The 17,100-nt window shown below is 45.2% G+C and overlaps 1 protein-coding gene across 1 annotated transcript; it reads left to right on the forward strand.

Annotated features, from left to right (window-relative positions):
- The first annotated feature begins 2,402 nt into the window (after window positions 1-2,402).
- On the forward strand, window positions 2,403-15,307 carry LHFPL5 (LHFPL tetraspan subfamily member 5). The gene is made up of 4 exons (XM_032864324.1): window positions 2,403-3,055; window positions 7,198-7,434; window positions 13,925-13,950; window positions 15,196-15,307. The coding sequence occupies exons 1-3, from the start codon at window positions 2,644-2,646 to the stop codon at window positions 13,933-13,935; spliced, it is 660 nt and encodes a 219-aa protein (XP_032720215.1). The 5' UTR covers window positions 2,403-2,643; the 3' UTR covers window positions 13,936-13,950; window positions 15,196-15,307.
- The last annotated feature ends 1,793 nt before the right edge of the window (window positions 15,308-17,100 follow it).

The raw sequence follows: 17,100 nt of genomic DNA on the forward strand, positions 1-17,100 counted from the left end.
TAAAAAAAAAAAAAAGCATTCCTACCAGCAAAGTAAAAATATTTCAATTGCATTCCACATCCTCACCAGCACTTGGCACTGCTGATTTTTTTTTTTTTGGTTTCTTTATTTTTTTTTCTTTTTTCCTTTTTTGGTTTTTACTTAAACAATTTTTTTAAAGATTTTATTTATTAATTTACAAAGGGAAACACAGCGAGAGAGGGAACACAAGCAGGGGTAGTGGGAGAGGGAGAAGCAGGCTTCCCGCTGAGCAGGGAGCCTGATGTGGGTCTCAATCCCAGGACTCTGGGATCATGACCTGAGCAGAAGGCAGGCACTTAATGACTGAGCCACCCAGACACCCCTGTTTTTTTTTTTTTAATTTTTTAGTAGTGAAAAATCAGAAACTGACAAAATACTCTAGAAAGGGGAAATGATTAAATGATTACATACTCTGTATCAATATACAAGTATTAAAATCATGTTTTTGAAAAAATAGTAATATGAGAAAATATTAATGGTGTACAGCTAAGTGAAAAAATTAGGTACTAAATTGTCCAGCTGTGTAAAGCAGTATATGCAGAAGGAAGGAAAAGCACCAAAATGTTAACAGAAGTAATAATAATAGTGATAAACATTTTGAGTACTTTTATATGTGAGTCCCTGAGCCAAACAGTTTACATATGTTATTTTACCTAACCTTTATATGATAGACACTATTTTTTAAAAATATTTATTTATTTGAGAGAGAGAATGAGAGAGAGAGAGCATGAGAAGGGGGAGAAGGTCGGAGGGAGAAGCAGACTCCCTGCTTAGCAGGGAGCCTCATGTGGGACTTGATCCTGGGACTCCAGGATCATGACCTGAGCCAAAGGCAGTCACTTAACCAACTGAACCACCCAGGTGCCCCAATACTATTTTTAAAAAGATTTTGTTTATTTATTTGAGGAAAGGGGAGGAGCAGAAGGAGAGGGACACGCAGACTCCCACTGAGTGTGGAGCTCCCTGGTGCCCCCTTTCCCCATCTCCATATGCTGAGATCATGACCTGAACTGAAACCAAGAGTCAGACAGACACTCAACCACCAACTGAGCCACCCAAGTGCCTCTATGATAGATACTATTATCCTCCCCACTTTACAGATGAAGAAACTGAGGCATAGGAAGGTTAAATACACAGACGGTCACATAGGTCGTAAGTGGCTAACTCAATACAGATCTGTCTAAAGCCAAAGACTGTGTTTTTAAGGTGATCATGGCTCTCCCTAGTTCTTGGGGTTGTGCATGATTTATATTCTTCTATGTAACTTTCCCGAATTTTCCTGTCTCTCTACATCAAACATGTTTACCTTGCAGTCAGGAGAAATATATATTTTGAAAAAGAGGGGTAAAAAAGAAATATGCAGGGGCGCCGGGGTGGCTCAGTGGGTTAAGCCTCTGCCTTTGGCTCAGGTCATAATCTCAGGGTCCTGGGATCAAGCCCAGCATGGCGCTCTCTGCTCAGCAGGGAGCCTGCTTCCCTCTCTTTCTCTCTGCCTACTTGTAATCTGTCAAATAAATAAATAAAATCTTAAAAAAAACCAAATATGTAACAAAAACATAAACAGGAAAAAACATAAAGGAAAAAGGTACTGTATTGAACAAATCATGTGTAAGGTTTGGGAGGCTTCCTTTGGGGTACTTCGTAGTTGTTATGACACTATCAGTCTGCATTGCAAATATACATATGCATATACATGTATGTAAGTATCTCACCATCTTTGAGGGCAAGGGCTCTGTCATTTTTATCTCTGTGGTTTTGCTTAGGGAAGATATCCTCCAACATAGGGCTTAGGACATAGTATGCTCTTAGTAATTGTTGTTTGAGAGAAGTCACAGAGACCAGAAACCAGTGACCGGAAGACACAATCAGAAAAGGTTTTGCTGGACTCCAGGGGGTTGGGAGTTCTGAGAAGGCGACTAGGGAGCCAGGGAGGGTTTGGATGGGACTGGGGTGGGGGTGGGGGTGGGAGAACAGATAGTGCTCAGGACGAGGTTTTGGTTTTGCATCAGGAATTGAGCGGGAGGACTGTGACAGTGACAGTCGCAGCCCCAGCCTCCCAGTTTTTGGAAGCTCTCCCACCCACACCCCGGCCCTGGCGCTCAGGAGGGTTTAGAAAGGTCTCAGTTTCCTGTGGCTGGAGTGCGCGATGGGCGGGCCAGGCGCTCCCCGCCCCTCCCCCGGCCGGGTCTCGGGTTCCAAAGCCTCCTCTGACCCGATTCCCGCGGCGCTGGCCGCGGTGCTGAAGCAGCACTTTCGTAGGCGGGAGGAAGGAGGGACCGAGCAGCGCGAAGAGGCGGAGCTCTCTGGAGCCCGGAGCTGGAAATGGGGGGAGGGGCAGGGCGGCGCCAGTAGGCCCAAGACCTTGGCAGGCTGGAGAGGAAGACCGGAGACAGCCTGGCTAGAGCGGACAAAGGCATCTGGACAAGCTTACGCTGAAGAAACCAAGGTTGTCTTCCTGGTCTTATTAATCCTCTTTCCTCTTCTTGGAGGAACTCTCACCTTGTATCCTTACCTCAGCCTCCTTCCCGGCCCGGCTAAGGAGTGACCCACTCCTAGGCCTCTGTCTGCTAAGCCACTGGCTTACAGTCCACAGGATTCCAGCCAAGGGCCTACGTCCTCACCATGGTGAAGTTGCTGCCTGCGCAGGAGGCAGCCAAGATCTACCATACCAACTATGTGCGCAACTCCAGGGCTGTGGGTGTGATGTGGGGCACACTCACCATCTGCTTCTCTGTACTGGTCATGGCCCTCTTCATCCAGCCCTACTGGATCGGTGACAGTGTTAACACACCCCAAGCAGGCTACTTTGGCCTTTTCTCCTACTGTGTGGGCAACGTGCTGTCCTCTGAACTCATCTGCAAGGGTGGCCCGCTGGACTTCTCCTCCATTCCCTCTAGAGCCTTCAAGACCGCCATGTTTTTTGTGGCATTGGCCATGTTCCTCATCATTGGCTCCATCATCTGCTTTAGCCTCTTCTTTGTCTGCAACACGGCCACTGTCTACAAGATCTGCGCATGGATGCAGCTGGCTGCAGGTGAGCAGGATTAATGGGAGGACTAGCAGGGCCCAACCCAGGGAAGGTGCAGCATTCCACCCTCTGTGGATGCTCTGGGTCTCTTACCCAGGTGCTCTCCTTTACATTTATTTTATTTTTTTTTTCAAAGATTTAATTTTTTTAAAGTAATCTTTACTCCCAAAGGGGGCTTGAACTCACAACCCCAAGATCAAGAGTTATACCGACTGAGCCAGCCAGGCGCCCCTCAGCTGTTCTCCTTTAGCCCAGCCATACTCAGTGCTTAAGCTTAAGCTCATACTCTGCTGAAGCTTCTGAGGAGTAGAGAATTTTAGAATGGCTGAGACCGAAAGAATTGTTGAGATCAAATTGTTCAACCCCCTCATCTTGTGGATGGGAACTGAGGTCCAGAGAGGGGAAGTGACTTGCCCAGGAGCACACAACTAGTTGGTAGAAGGTGTCCCGACTCCCAGGCCACCACATCAGAGGTTGTTTGCTCTGGGAAGGAAAAAGAAGGAAACTTCCATTGTTGGCCATGTGGGAATAGGATCCAACCCAGGGTAAAATTGTTAAGCACATCCTAGATGTCTCCATCTCCCAGTTCTGGGCATTTGCTCTTTCTCCTTTAAGGACCCACAGATCCCTGTCCTCACTCCTTCCCTCCCACCCCAGATTGCTCTCAAGGAGATTCTAAGATCAGTTATTGATTTAGAGTGTTATGCTGTGACCTTTCCCATAGAAACTTGCATTTAAGTTCCCTTTCATGGTGGAATGAAAGTCTTTGTTCCCTAGTTATAGGTTTCCATACTTGAAGCAATAAATGGGAGTGGTATTTTGTGATGGGGGAGTAGGGTAGTGGCTAGAGTCTTTTTTTTTTTTTTAAGATTTTTTTTTTATTTGACAGAGAGAGAGAGAGAGTGGGAAGGGCAGAGGGAGAAGCAGACTCCCCGCCGAGCAGGGACACCTATTTGGGGCTCGATCCCAGGACCCTGGGATCATGACCTGAGCTGAAAGCAGACGTTTAACCAACTGAGCCACCCAGGCACCCCAAGTGGCTAGGGTCTTTAAAACTGTATGGGGTAGGTGGCTACTTATGGTGCCCAGAAACAAGGCCTTCCCTGCCCCTTTTTCTTGCTCCTGGCCCAGGCAGGCCTCTCAGCCCTTGAGCCTGCTGGTCCTGTTCTCTAAGCCTTGTCCTGCAGGCCTCGGTCCCGTCCTATCCCAAGGACCAGGCACAGGCTGCCCATACTGGGAAATGTCTAGGAGCAGTGCTAGGACTGCAGACTAGAGAGAAAACCATCTTGACATCATTGGTTAGAATGAGAAGCAGTATTATCCATAACAGGGGGAGTGAAGCAGGGATCAGAATCCCAGACAACCAAACACATAGACTCAAACACTCTGTCAGAGTTGGAGGGGGACCCCAGAGAGGTGTAGGTATCCCTGCCAGCTACAGTGAGGAATCTGGGAATAAGGAAAAGACTTGTCCAAGTCTATAGCAAACCAACCGGTGACTAAGGACCTAGGGGAATTAAGGCAGTGGGTTCTAAGAAACTGGATGTATTCCAAAGACATTTTTATTGAGCCACACATTTACATAGGTATAATGGCTGACCAAGCACTTTCATATATATCATCTGAAGGAACCCCATCCCTACCTTAGTGAGGGAGATATTCCTCTTATTTTATAGATAAGCTCTTAGTGGGTAACTTATCTTTTAGCACAGGTAGTGATGGACAGAACCTTTGATTCAAAATCTTGTACTCAGGGTAGTCACCTGGCTCCGGAGCTGCTTCCCCAATCCATCTACCTACTCCCTCTCCTCTGGTCTCTATACATTGAGGGAGAGGCTGGGGCAGGGCTAAGGTAAATCTCAGTGGGCAGTGGGGAGAAGGTGGGAGAATGAAGACTTAGCAGTTCTGTGACAAAGAAGAGTAGAATGGACCCTGGCATGGTTACCAGCTGGTCCACCATATCAGAGCTATGGAAGGCTGGAAACAACCATTTCTCTCATTCTCCATGCTGCCCCCTCCCACAACATCCTGCAGCAAGTGCCATTTGCTGAACAGGCAGTGTGCTTGGGAAGGCCTGGGTGGGGGAGGCATCAGCAGGCCATTTGAATTAGACTCCAGATCATGAAGCTAGAGACACTGATAGCAGAGGTGGCCGGATGCCATCCTGTGAAACATTTATGTTGGGGAAGGGTAAAGGTGGTGTCATGTTCCATTCTTTAATGGAGAGGAATGAAAGACGAGCCAAAGGGGGCGATGAAGAGGGCAGACAGCAGATGGGACTAAACCAGTTAGTTTACCCTTGCCAAGAAGCCTGAGACCAGGGAGGGGAGCAGGAGAAAGGAAAGAGGATCGATGACTGGGGCAGTGTGAGGCTGTAGTTTAACAATGTTAATCCAGCTTCTGGATGCCAGGTGTAAGCTGTGTGTGGTTCCAGCTCCTAGAAACCCAGGTATGGCAAGTTGCTTGTCTCTCTGAGTCTTGGTAACCTCCCCTCTAGAATGTAGTAACAGACCTCCTATCACAAGGTTCTGGTGAGGATGGGATGTCTAATACACATAAAACACCTTCTCCAGCGCTTGACACATAGCAGGTGCTCAGTAAATGTGAAAAAAACACAAAAGCCACTTTATCAGTCAGGATGGATGAGGTGACAAATAACTCCCAAATCTTAATGGCTTAAAACAAAGCTTCAGTTTTTGTTTCCAGTGCGTGCCCACTGAGGACCAGCTGGGGGCTCTGCTCTCACTGTTCTCTCCTGGAACCCTGGCCGATGGAGCATCTGCTGTCATCTGGCTGGTGTCATTGCAGAGCGAAAGGATGCTCTGGAAGGTCTCTCTCTAGTGGTTAAATGCTCTGGCCTGGAAATGCACACATTTTGTTGTCTAAGGGAAGTCTTGAGGCCTTACCTAACTTGAAAAGAGGAGAGCAAGGAAGTACAACCCTACTATGTACGTGAAATACCTGTGAACACCTCTAATGACATCCACATCCACTGAAGTTGCTTCCATTCACTTGGCTTCAATACCAATAACAATAGCAACGATGGACAGGCACTGGTTGCCTACCATGAACCAGATGCTGCCGTGAGCGTTTTCCCTACATGACCATATGTAATCCTTACAGCTCTGCTGTAAGGATTTTTTGGAAATTAGTATTTTAAATAAATATTAGGGATTCGTAAATTCAGGGAAGTGTGAGCAGCTGCACTGACCTGTACTGGGTTAGGATGAAGAGACCTATTTGCTTGAATGAAAGGTTCACAAAGGAAGCAGCCAGAGAGGGGGCTGGAAGACTTCATGTATTCATTAAATCTAAGATTCCAAGTTGTAGGACATGCTGTTATTCTATGTGCAAATACTTGTTCTTTTTTTTTAAAGTAGCCCAAGGGAGGGCTTGAATTCACGACCCAGAGATTAAGACCTGAGCTGATATCAAGAGTTGGATGCTTAACCAACTGAGCCACCCAGGTGCCCAGGAAAAATACTTCTACTCGAACCACAGCCTGAACCTTTCTTATTATAAGTATTTCAGAGATACTGGAGTATGAACAATTGTGCATCTTAGAAGTGATGAGTTCTCTGGACTGAGAACGGATTTTGCGGGGGTTTGAAGCCAGGGTCGCTAGTGCCTCATCAAGTCCAACGTCAGGGGCGTGGCTGCGGGCCTGGTAGGACCACCTGGTGCCATGGCAGAATCTTCCCTGGGTGGGAGAGCTCCGCTTTCTGCCTCTACTCCTGACCAAAGGGAAGTCATTTTAGCTCTTGGATCCTCAATTTTCTCCCCTGGGTTCTACAAGAATGATGGTAGGCACTGCCCCATACCTCTCAAGGCTGTTAACACGAAAAGAAGGGAGGTGACAAGATAGCAGCAGTGCAGGGCGCCTGGGTGGCTCAGTGGGTTAAGCCTCTGCCTTCGGCTCAGGTCATGATCTCCAGGTCCTGGGATGGAGCCCCATATCAGGCTCTCTGCTCGGCAAGGAGCCTGCTTCCTCCTCTCTCTTTCTGCCTGCCTCTCTGCCTACTTGTGATCTCTGCCTGTCAAATAAATAAGATCTTTAAAAAAAAAAAAAAAGCAGCAGTGCAAGGTGGGAGGTGGCAGGCTGAGCACACCTAGCCTGATGCTGTCTGCCCGCACTTCTGCCCCCTCAGCCACAGGCCTGATGATTGGCTGCCTGGTCTACCCCGACGGTTGGGACTCAAGTGAGGTGCGGCGCATGTGTGGGGAGCAGACAGGCAAGTACACACTGGGCCAGTGCACCATCCGCTGGGCCTTCATGCTGGCCATCCTCAGCATTGGAGACGCCCTCATCCTCTCCTTCCTGGCCTTTGTGCTGGGCTACCGGCAGGACAAGCTCCTCCCTGATGACTACAAGGCAGATGGAAAAGGTAATTCACCATCCCCCCGGGAGTTGGGGCTTCCTCTCCACCAGTCGCCAGAGGATTGTCCCTAGCCTGGGGTTGGGGACACCAAGACCAATCAGACACAGCCCTTATTCCAGAAGCCAAGGGCCAGTGGGGGTTTACAAGCCAGCAGGTGATGAGGGAGGCTGTCTGTGATAGAAGGGTGTCCTCCTGCCTCCCGCACACCCCCACTCCCATCAGGGTCTACAGGGGAGAGAACTCTGATCCAGCCTGGGACCTAGGGATGGCCTCCAGTAGAAGGTGGCACTGAGGCTGGGTCTGGAAGTTCACTGGGAGTTTGGTAGAGAGAGGAACAACAGGTGAGCAGAGGGGCTGAGTTGTTGGGGCAGGAGGAGAAAGGTAGGTTAGGGGGGCAGAAGTGACAGCTCTTGGAGTGCAGATGGTGGGTGCTCCCTTGAGCTGGGGAGAGAGCCTTGGGGTTCTCTGTATGCCATCCTGTTTCAATTTCTGCCCTGCCCAAGTCCTATCCCTGAGTCGCAAGAGTCAGTTGTAGCTGACCCAAAGCCAGGCAGACCCTTCAGCCTTTTCTGTTTCCCATTGACCTTTCTTCCTCCTAGGGTACTTTCTGCTTCTGTATCTCATTAGGCACTTCTCTTGTGTTAAGGGGCTTTTTAGGGGCATAAATTTTATCTCCTAGTCATAGGGCATTCCTGTCTCACACCCTTGTCAATTCCCAAATGCCTACTTCCAGCAGGCAGCCGCTGTGAGGGGCCTGTGGCTCCACAGGGACCCCTCCAGTCTCCTTTCCCCACAGTTGTCTTCACCCGATTGCCCTGAACTAGAAGAAAGAGGCAAACTTCCTTGCTCGCCCCGCCCCCCCATGACCAAGGACCCTTCCCAGATAAGGAACTTGAAGCCCAGGAGGGAGACCCACCCAGAGGTACACAAAAAGGTGGTGACAAGGAAGACCCAAAATTCTGGTCTTCTCTAGCTCAGCCCAGCACCCACTTCTCCACAAGGAAGTAATCAAACATCTCGTCCTTGTTTGGGAGTTTAGGAAGACTCACACACCTAAGTTTTGTGGTTAAAGATGAAAAGCAAATTATTAGAATGAGCTGGGCCAAGGAGGAGAGAAGAGCGAGGTATCTTTCCATTGCGGGAGCACTTAAGGTCTGGGTCCCTTGTAAACCCAATAAGGGGAAGGGAAAAAGGAACTAGTATTTACTGAGCCTTTTCCATGTGCAGAAGTGATGTGAGTTTTGTTCACAGGAGCCATTTTTATTTAATCTGCACAGCAACCCTGTGAGGACAAGTTGGAGGTGGGGAGTCCAGCAGCAATGGGCACAGCCAGCATTTTCTCCAGTAATGGAGGGTTTCTCAGGGAAGTTTCAGAAGGAGCTGATGGAGGCATTTTGTTCAGCTCTCAGCCTCAAGGTCGGCCCAACCTGCCTTAGAATATTTTACATTACTCATGTGCATTCTTTCCTTTTCAGAAGGGATTCTTTCAGCTGGAAAGAAATTCTATTGACATCATTCATTCATTCATTCATTCATTCAATAGGCTCCACACCTAGCATGGAGTCCAAAGCTCACAACCCTGAGATCAAGATGCAAGCTAAGATTAAAAGTCAGACACTTAGGGCGTCTGGGTGACTCAGTTGTTAAGTGTCTGTTTTTGGCTCAGGTTCTGATCCCAGGGTCCTGGGATCGAGCCCCACATTGGGCTCCCTGCTCAATGGGAAGGCTGCTTCTCACTCTCCCACTCCCTGTGCTTGTGTTCCCTCTCTCACGGTGTCTCTGTGTCAAATAAATAAATAAAATCTAAAAAAAAAAAAAAAAAAAAAAAAGAGACACTTAGCCGACTGAGCCACCCAGGTGCCGCCACATAATTCCTTTTAAAGTGGTTTTTTTTTTTTTTTTTTTAAAGATTTTATTTATTTATTTGACAGACAGAGATCACAAGCAGGCAGAGAGGCAGGCAGAGAGAAAGGAAGGGAAGCAAGCTCCCTGCCGAGCAGAGAGCCTGATGCGGGGCTTGATCCCAGGATCCTGGGATCATGACCTGAGCTGAAGGCAGAGGCTTAACCCACTGAGCCATCCAGGCGCCCCTAAAGTGGTTTCTTCTTTTTTTTTTTTTTAAGTTTTTTTTTTTAATTCATTTAACAGAGAGAGAGAGCGAGAGAGATCCCAAGTAGGCAGAGAGGGAGGGGGAAGCAGGCTCTCCACAGCAGAGAGCCTGATGCGGGACTCAATCCCAGGATCCTGAGACCATGAGCTGAGCCGAAGGCAGAGGCTTAACCCACTGAGCCACCCAGGCGTCCCTAAAGTGGTTTCTTATGAAGAGATGGTTTTGTCCCTTTGACACTTTTCTTTACAAATAAAAATGTCTGTTCACTCTTTTCTCCTTCCTTGTCCTTCTCCTTTCAGATCCCATGCACTTGCCATCAATCTTTTCAGAGTTTTTCCTCTCCATATTTTAGTTCCTTCACTATCATGGAGGACTTAGTTTATCCTTTTAGTTTATTACCTGTTAGAAAACACTCACATAACCTTTCTGAATAGATCTAACTACTCAGTGACGTAGTTATTGCCTCTGTCAAAGCACAGAATTGGGTCAGGAAAGCAGAGGTTGAGTCCCAGTTCTGCCAGGCCACTTTCTTCAAGGGGAAAAGGGGGACACCAACTCCTGCTCTGCCCCCTCCATTATTGTGTGGCATGAACGAAACAATGAAAGCAGAAATGAAACCTTGCACAAGTACATAGTTGTCAAGGGGTTAAGGAGGCAGAGAGTGAGCGTGGGCTTTGGAGTCAGATCTGGGTTTAAAATTTGGGCTCTGACAAACCATAAGGGACTCTTAAGCATAAGAAACAAACTGAAGGTTGCTGCAGGAGGGTGTGGGGGATGGGGTAACAGGGTGATACATGTTAAGAAGGGCCTGTGATGTAATGAGCACTGGGTATTATATAGGACTGATGAATCACTGACCTCTATCACTAAAATCAATAATACATTATATGAGAATTGAATTTAAATAAAAATAAAGTTTGGGCTCCATTGTTATCTAGTTGTGACTTTGCAGAGATTACTCAATTTCTCTGAGTCTCAGTTTCCTCATCTCAGCCTCATTTTTATGGAGATGAGGTGGCCGGTTTCTCCTCATTTGTAAAAAATACCTGCTTCAAAAAGTCGTGAACAAGAGAAGGCTCAGCAAGAAGATGAGGATGTCTTCTCCTGTCACTGCTGCGGAAGATTGTACTGAAGATTATAGCCAGGGTGATTAGGCTAGAAAAAAAAAGGAAAGAAATCCAGTTTGGAGACGAAGAAGTACAACTGTCTGTATTAGCAGATGACATGATTTTGCATATGGAAAATCCTAAATAATCCACTAAGAAACTATTAAAGCTAATATACAACATCAGTGAAGTTGCGGGATATAAGCAGTATACAAAAATTTGTTGCCTTTGTATAAACTAGCAATGAATGATTTGAAAATGATATTAGGAAAACAGTTTCATTTATAATAGCATCAGAAAGACTAAAATACGTAGAAATAAATTTAACGAGAAGTGTAAGATTTGTACATGAAAATTAAAAGACATTGTTGAAAGATATCAAAGGCCTAAATAGATGGAAACATCTATATTCATCGCTCAGAAAACTTAATACATTAAGATGGCAATGCTCCCCAAACTGATCTACAGATTCAATGCAATCCCTATCAAAATCCCAGCTGGCTTTTTGTAGAGATTGATAAGCTGATTCTAAATTTCATATGGAAATAAAAGGGACCCAGAAGCAGCCAAATTATGAAGATCAAAATTGGAAGACATTCATGTCCTGATTTGAAACTTACTACAAAGCTACAGTAATCAAGATGGTGTGGTACTGGCATGAGGATGGACATACGGATCAATGGAATAAAATTGAGAGTCCAGAAGTAAAGCCAAACATCCACAGCAAAATGATTTTTTTTTAAAGATTTTATTTATTTGGAGAGAAATAGAGAGAGAGAGCACAAGTGAGGGGAAAGGGCAGAGGAAGAGGGAGAATCAGGCTCTCGGTTGAGCAGGAAGCCCAATGGATGTAGGGCTCGATCCCAGGACCCTAGGACATGACCTGGGCTGAAGGCAGATGCTCAACTGACTGAGGTACCCAGGTCCCTCTTGCAAACTGATTTTTTCTTTTCTTTTCTTTTTAAAAGATTTTATTTATTTATTTGACAGAGATCACAAGTAGGCAGAGAGGCAGGCAAGAGAGAGAGAGAGAGGAAGGGAAGCAGGCTCCCTACATAGCAGAGAGGCCGATGCGGGGCTCATCCCAGGACCCTGGGATCATGACCTGAGCCAAAGGTAGAGGCTTTAATCCACCGAGTCACCCAGGAGCCCCGCAAACTGATTTTCAACAAGAGTGCCAAGATCATTCAGTGGAGGGAAAAAATAGTCTTTTCAATAAATGGTGCTGGAACAACCAGCAAAAGAATGAAGTTGGATTACTCACTTCACATCATACACAAAAACTAACTCAAAATGGATTAAAGACCTAAATGTAAGATGTAAAATTATAAAAATCTTAGAAGAAAATATAGGTATAAATCTTTGTGACTTTGAATTGGGCAGAGGTTTCTTAGATGGGATGCCTAATACATAAGCAACCAAAGCAAAAATATATATAAACTGGATTTCATAAAAAATTGAAAACTTCTGTGCTTCAAAGGACACCAACTAGAAAGTCTAAATATAATGCAAAGACTGGGAGAAAATATTTGCAAATCATGATTCTAGTATCCAGAATACATTAAAAACTCCTACAACTTAACAAATAATAAAAATATAGATAACCCAATTTTTAAAGTGGGCAAATGATTTTTTTTTTAAGATTTTATTTACTTATTTGACAGAGAGATCACAAGCAGGCAGGGGGAGCAGCAAGCAGAGGGAGAGGGAGAAGCCGGCCTCTCACTGAGCAAGAAATCTGATGCGGGGCTCAGTCCCAGGAATCCCAGATCCTGACCTGAGCAGAAGGCAGATGCTTAACCCACTGACCTACCCAGGCACGCCTGGGCAAAGGCTTTGAATAGACATTTCTCCACCACAAATATCCAAATGGTCAATAAGCACATGAAAAGATAGTCGTCATCATCATTAGTCATTAGGAAAACGCAAATCAAAACCACAATATTATTTCACAGCCACTAGGATAAATTGAAAAACAAACAAACAAACAAACGAACAATAACAGGTGCTGGTGAGCACGTGGAGAAACTGGAACTCTCATATGCTCTAGTGAAAATGCAAAATTGTGCAGTTGCTGTGGAAAACAGAAGGGCAGCTCCTCAGATGGTTAAACACAGAGTTACCACTATGTGGCTCGCAATTTATTCCTAGGTATGTCTGCAAGAAGACTGAAAATATGCTTGCACAACTTGTATACAAACGTTCATAGCAGCATAATTGCCAAAAAGTGGAAACGACCCAAATGTGCATCAGATGATGACTTGGATAGATGACCTGTGTATATCCATACAGAGGAATAGTATTCGGCTCTAAAAATGAATGAAGTACTGAGAATTACTACCGTGGGGATGAAACTTGAAGACATTGTAAGTGAAAGGAGCCATGCACGAAAGACCATGTGTTGTATGATCCCAATGATATAAAATGTTCAGAATAGGCAAATCCATGCAGACAGAATGTAGGTTTTAGTAGTTGCCTGCGGCTGTGAAGAAGGGGTGATTGAGAGTGATAATGGACACAGGGTTTCTTTTTGGGATGACGGAAATATCCTAGAATTGGATAGCAGTGGTGGTTGCACAACCCAGAGATTATATTGACAACTACCAACCTGTACACTTATTTTATTTATTTAACAGAGAAATCACAAGTAGGCAGAGAGGAAGGCGGGGGGAGGGGGGCCGTGGGAAGCAGGCTCCCCGCTGAGCAGAGAGCCCCATGTGGGGCTGGATCCCAGGACCCTGAGATGATGATGTGAGCTGAAGGCAGAGGCTTAACCCACTGAGACACCCAGGGGCCCCCTAAGCTGTACACTTTAAAATGAGTAAATTTTGTTAGTGAATTATAGCTGAATAAAAAAAATGAAAGATTGTGTGAAGGGTTAGATAGTGCATATAAAGCACTGACAGCGCCTGCACGCTATACAGGTGATTAATAACTATTAGTTCTCTTGCCCTTTTGTCCTTCCAGGATCTCCAACTTTTTACACCATCCATCTACCCACTCAGTACCAGCTCCTGGGCCCCACGTGCCCACTGACACCTTTGGGTATGGGGTGGGGGTACAACAGTGAGGGAAGAAGTCTCATTGGAACTTGCCATCTGATAGAGGACGCAACATGCAATATGGAATTACAATCTGAGAAGCATTATGGAAAAAAAGAAGCCTTCTTGAGATTGAATAAATGACATCTGATCTAGTTTGGAGAGGGAGTAGTGTGTAGGGACTTATCCTGAAAAGGAGGCGTGGTTGTAAACAAATAATGTTCTCTTTTTCCTTGCAGAGGAAGTCTGAAGCAGCTGAAGTTTGGTGAGTAACCACATTGTTGGGTGGTCTCTATGCCTTTGGAAGGGCTGTGGCCTCCCTGTTTCCTTATTGACTCAGCAGGGTGCATGGCTGGTGGGGGCTGCGGTGGGGCCTGGGAGAGGAGGAAGGACTCTGGCAGGAGTTAGCAGGCATCTGAGACCCTCTAGTTCTCCTTCTGTCTTGAGAAGTAGACAAAGAACAGGAAGAAATATTTAAAATAGGAGGTGGTGGGGCGCCTGGGTGGCTCAGTGGGTTAAAGCCTCTGCCTTCGGCTCAGGTCATGATCTCAGGGTCCTGGGATCGAGCCCCACATTGGGCTTTCTGCTCAACAGGGAGCCTGCTTCCCTTCCTCTCTCTCTCCCTGCCTCTCTGACTACTTGTGATCTCTGTCAAATAAATAAATAAAAATCTTAAAAAAAAATAAAATAGGAGGTGGTTTCATAAACTCATCTTTTTCTGGAGCCTGGCAAACAAGGATAGACTGTTTACAAATTTGCATTCTAATTTGGGCCTTTATTTTCAGAAAGATTTTAAGTGATTTGTAAGAAACAAACAGAAAACTTAATAAAATAAAAAAGAGTCACAGAGAGGAAAACAAATATTCCAGAAAGCTAGGCTAACAGAAATACTGTATTGAGTATTAAATTTAGCTTTATGCTTCCTAATAGCCAAGGCAAAAAGAAAAATATGATGTAACCTGTTTTAATGTCGGTTGAAAAGGGAGCACACATATCAATTTCCTTGTTGTCTTTAAGTTTCCAAAATGTGATTTGACGAGAATATTAAGGAACACATTAATAAAAAGGGCCCATCATAGTATCACCTTCCAAATGCTGCCATTTATTGAGGACCTCGAGCAGGCCAGGCACTTTGTGTGGGGAGGAGGGATTATCTCCATTTCAACTATTTTAATTTTTGCAAAGTACCTTCCAATCCTTGACCACTTAGATGTACTTTTCTGAATAATTATAAGCTAGCACTGCCCCCTCCATACTTACTAGATGATTCTCAAACTCAAATATGCATACAACCCACCTGGAGATCTTGTTAAAATGTAGATTCTGATTCAGTTCGAGTGGGGCCATAAACCCTGTGTTTCTAACCTGCTTCTCATAATGGTTGCACTTTTGAGTAGCAAACTGCTAGAGCGCATGTGAACATACATGGGGAAGTTTTTTTGTTTTGACTGTTTTTTTTAAAAATGTCAAATTTTATATTCTTGCATTTTTTTTTTTTTGAATATCACAGGTCAACTGTCTCCCTGACAATGGAAAATTAAGGAATCGAATTCTTCAGAGACAAAAACTTGTTCCTTCCAATTTTCCCTGTTCCTGGGTACTATAGACCTGATGTTCTGAAGCCTTTTGTTATAGGATTAGAACATGGCGTGTATACAGAAAATTTTCAGGGGCAAGCAGCCCCGCAGTGACCAACATCGGAGATATTTGGAGAGAAATGGGTGGTACTCTTCTGATGGGGCCCCAGTTCTCTTCGTATCCCTTTTACACCAGCGATCACTTTACCCCCTCGAGGCCTCTCCTCTGTAAAATGAGAGGGCTGAATGAGTCCCCGTCTCGGGGCCTCCCAGGTCTGAGTTTCCCACAGCCAGCCTGCCTGAGGATACATTTGTTTGAAGGCACACTAGAAACAGCCACCCAGCTCTAAAAGGGTAGGGGGGAAGAGGTGCTTGTAAGTGTGCTAGATCATTTCAGGTGGAGGTTTTAGGGGTCCTCTGTTTCTTTCTCACATTTTTTTTTTTAAATTGGTGATTGGGGTGGGTCTGGAAGGGAGGGGCCACCAGAACCTGAATCCATCAGAAAGCCCTATGAAGATTGGGTGAACACAAGATCTAAAAACTTAGGAGACTGACTTTCTCTCCTTTGGACCCCTATGTGACCCAATCAGAACTGGGCACTGGCTTGAGAAATTTGTTATAGTAGATTATATTTCTTGCAAAAAAAAAAAAACCAAAAAAAAAAAAAACCCCCCCAAAAAACCAAACTCGGTACTTTGAATTTGGCACTCTAAATGGTGCATCTTTTGCCAGCCTCCAGAGGGGAACTCAATTTAGGTAAAGCCTCCTTGTGGCAAACACCAGGACAAACAGGTTCTTTGGGCTATTCCCTGCCTGGGGATGGTGCATGGAAACTGGGTTTTGTTGGTCATCCACAGTGGATAAACCTGATAAACAGGTGTTTTTTCCTGGTCTTGTGCAGCACTCAGTAAAGAGAAAAAGTGGGCGCTGGTAAGAGAGGGGAGGAGGTAAACACTGAACAAAAACTTTTTTGGATCTTGTTACTTGATCAAGGTGCAGACACTGACACAGCAGGTTTCTCATTCCTGGGCTGTAAGGGACGCTTCTTTTTTTCCCTTTAAACTCAACTCTACCCCCAGCATGGGGCTTGAACTCACAACCTAGGCAAGAGTTGGAAGCTTTATGGCCGAGTTAGTCAGGTGCCCCCGCAGGGCACAAAATTTTAATCAAAGCCTTGACAACCTGTCCAGTGAGTGTGGTTTCTTGCACAGTTCAGATGGATTAGGAATGAGTACTACAGACTGTCCTGTTGTTGGTAATGGAAACTATTGGGATGGGACTTAATAATCACATTTGTATTTCCTTGTGTTGATGGAATTATTTCAATCAGGCACGCACTTTATGCAAACCCGATGAATGACAAAATCCAATAAATTCTGTAGCTTAGTGCCTTTTCTAGTTATATTTACTTCTCATAATTTTACTTTTTGTAAGTAGTAACTTTTCTAAAAGTCTACCCTCTAAAGATTTCTTGCTAAAATAGTAACTATGGTGGTCCACTGAAGCTTCTGGGGGACTTAGGGTGCATCTGCCAACAGCCTGCACCTTGCTCTTGTCAGGAACAGCTGGCTTCACCAAGGTGCTCCGAGTCCGTTTACGAATGACCTGGTGCTGGGGAAGGATCTGCAACTCTGTTTATGAGTCAGATGACCCAGATGACCTTTTGCTTTATCTTCAAAAAAACTCATTATTCAATCTCTCCAATCACAAGATTAATTTTGGTTGCTATCTAGTAACTGTTTATCAGCTCAAGTAGCTTTACTTTTACATAAATTCCTAAAGGCAGGAATCTCCTCTTTGGAAGTATGTAGAAGTTCAATAAAATCAGCACTCCTCTA

The sequence above is a fragment of the Lontra canadensis genome, unplaced genomic scaffold (assembly GCF_010015895.1).
Source record: "Lontra canadensis isolate GAN:19392208 unplaced genomic scaffold, GSC_riverotter_1.0 scaffold27, whole genome shotgun sequence".
NCBI classification, from domain to species: Eukaryota; Metazoa; Chordata; class Mammalia; order Carnivora; family Mustelidae; genus Lontra; species Lontra canadensis.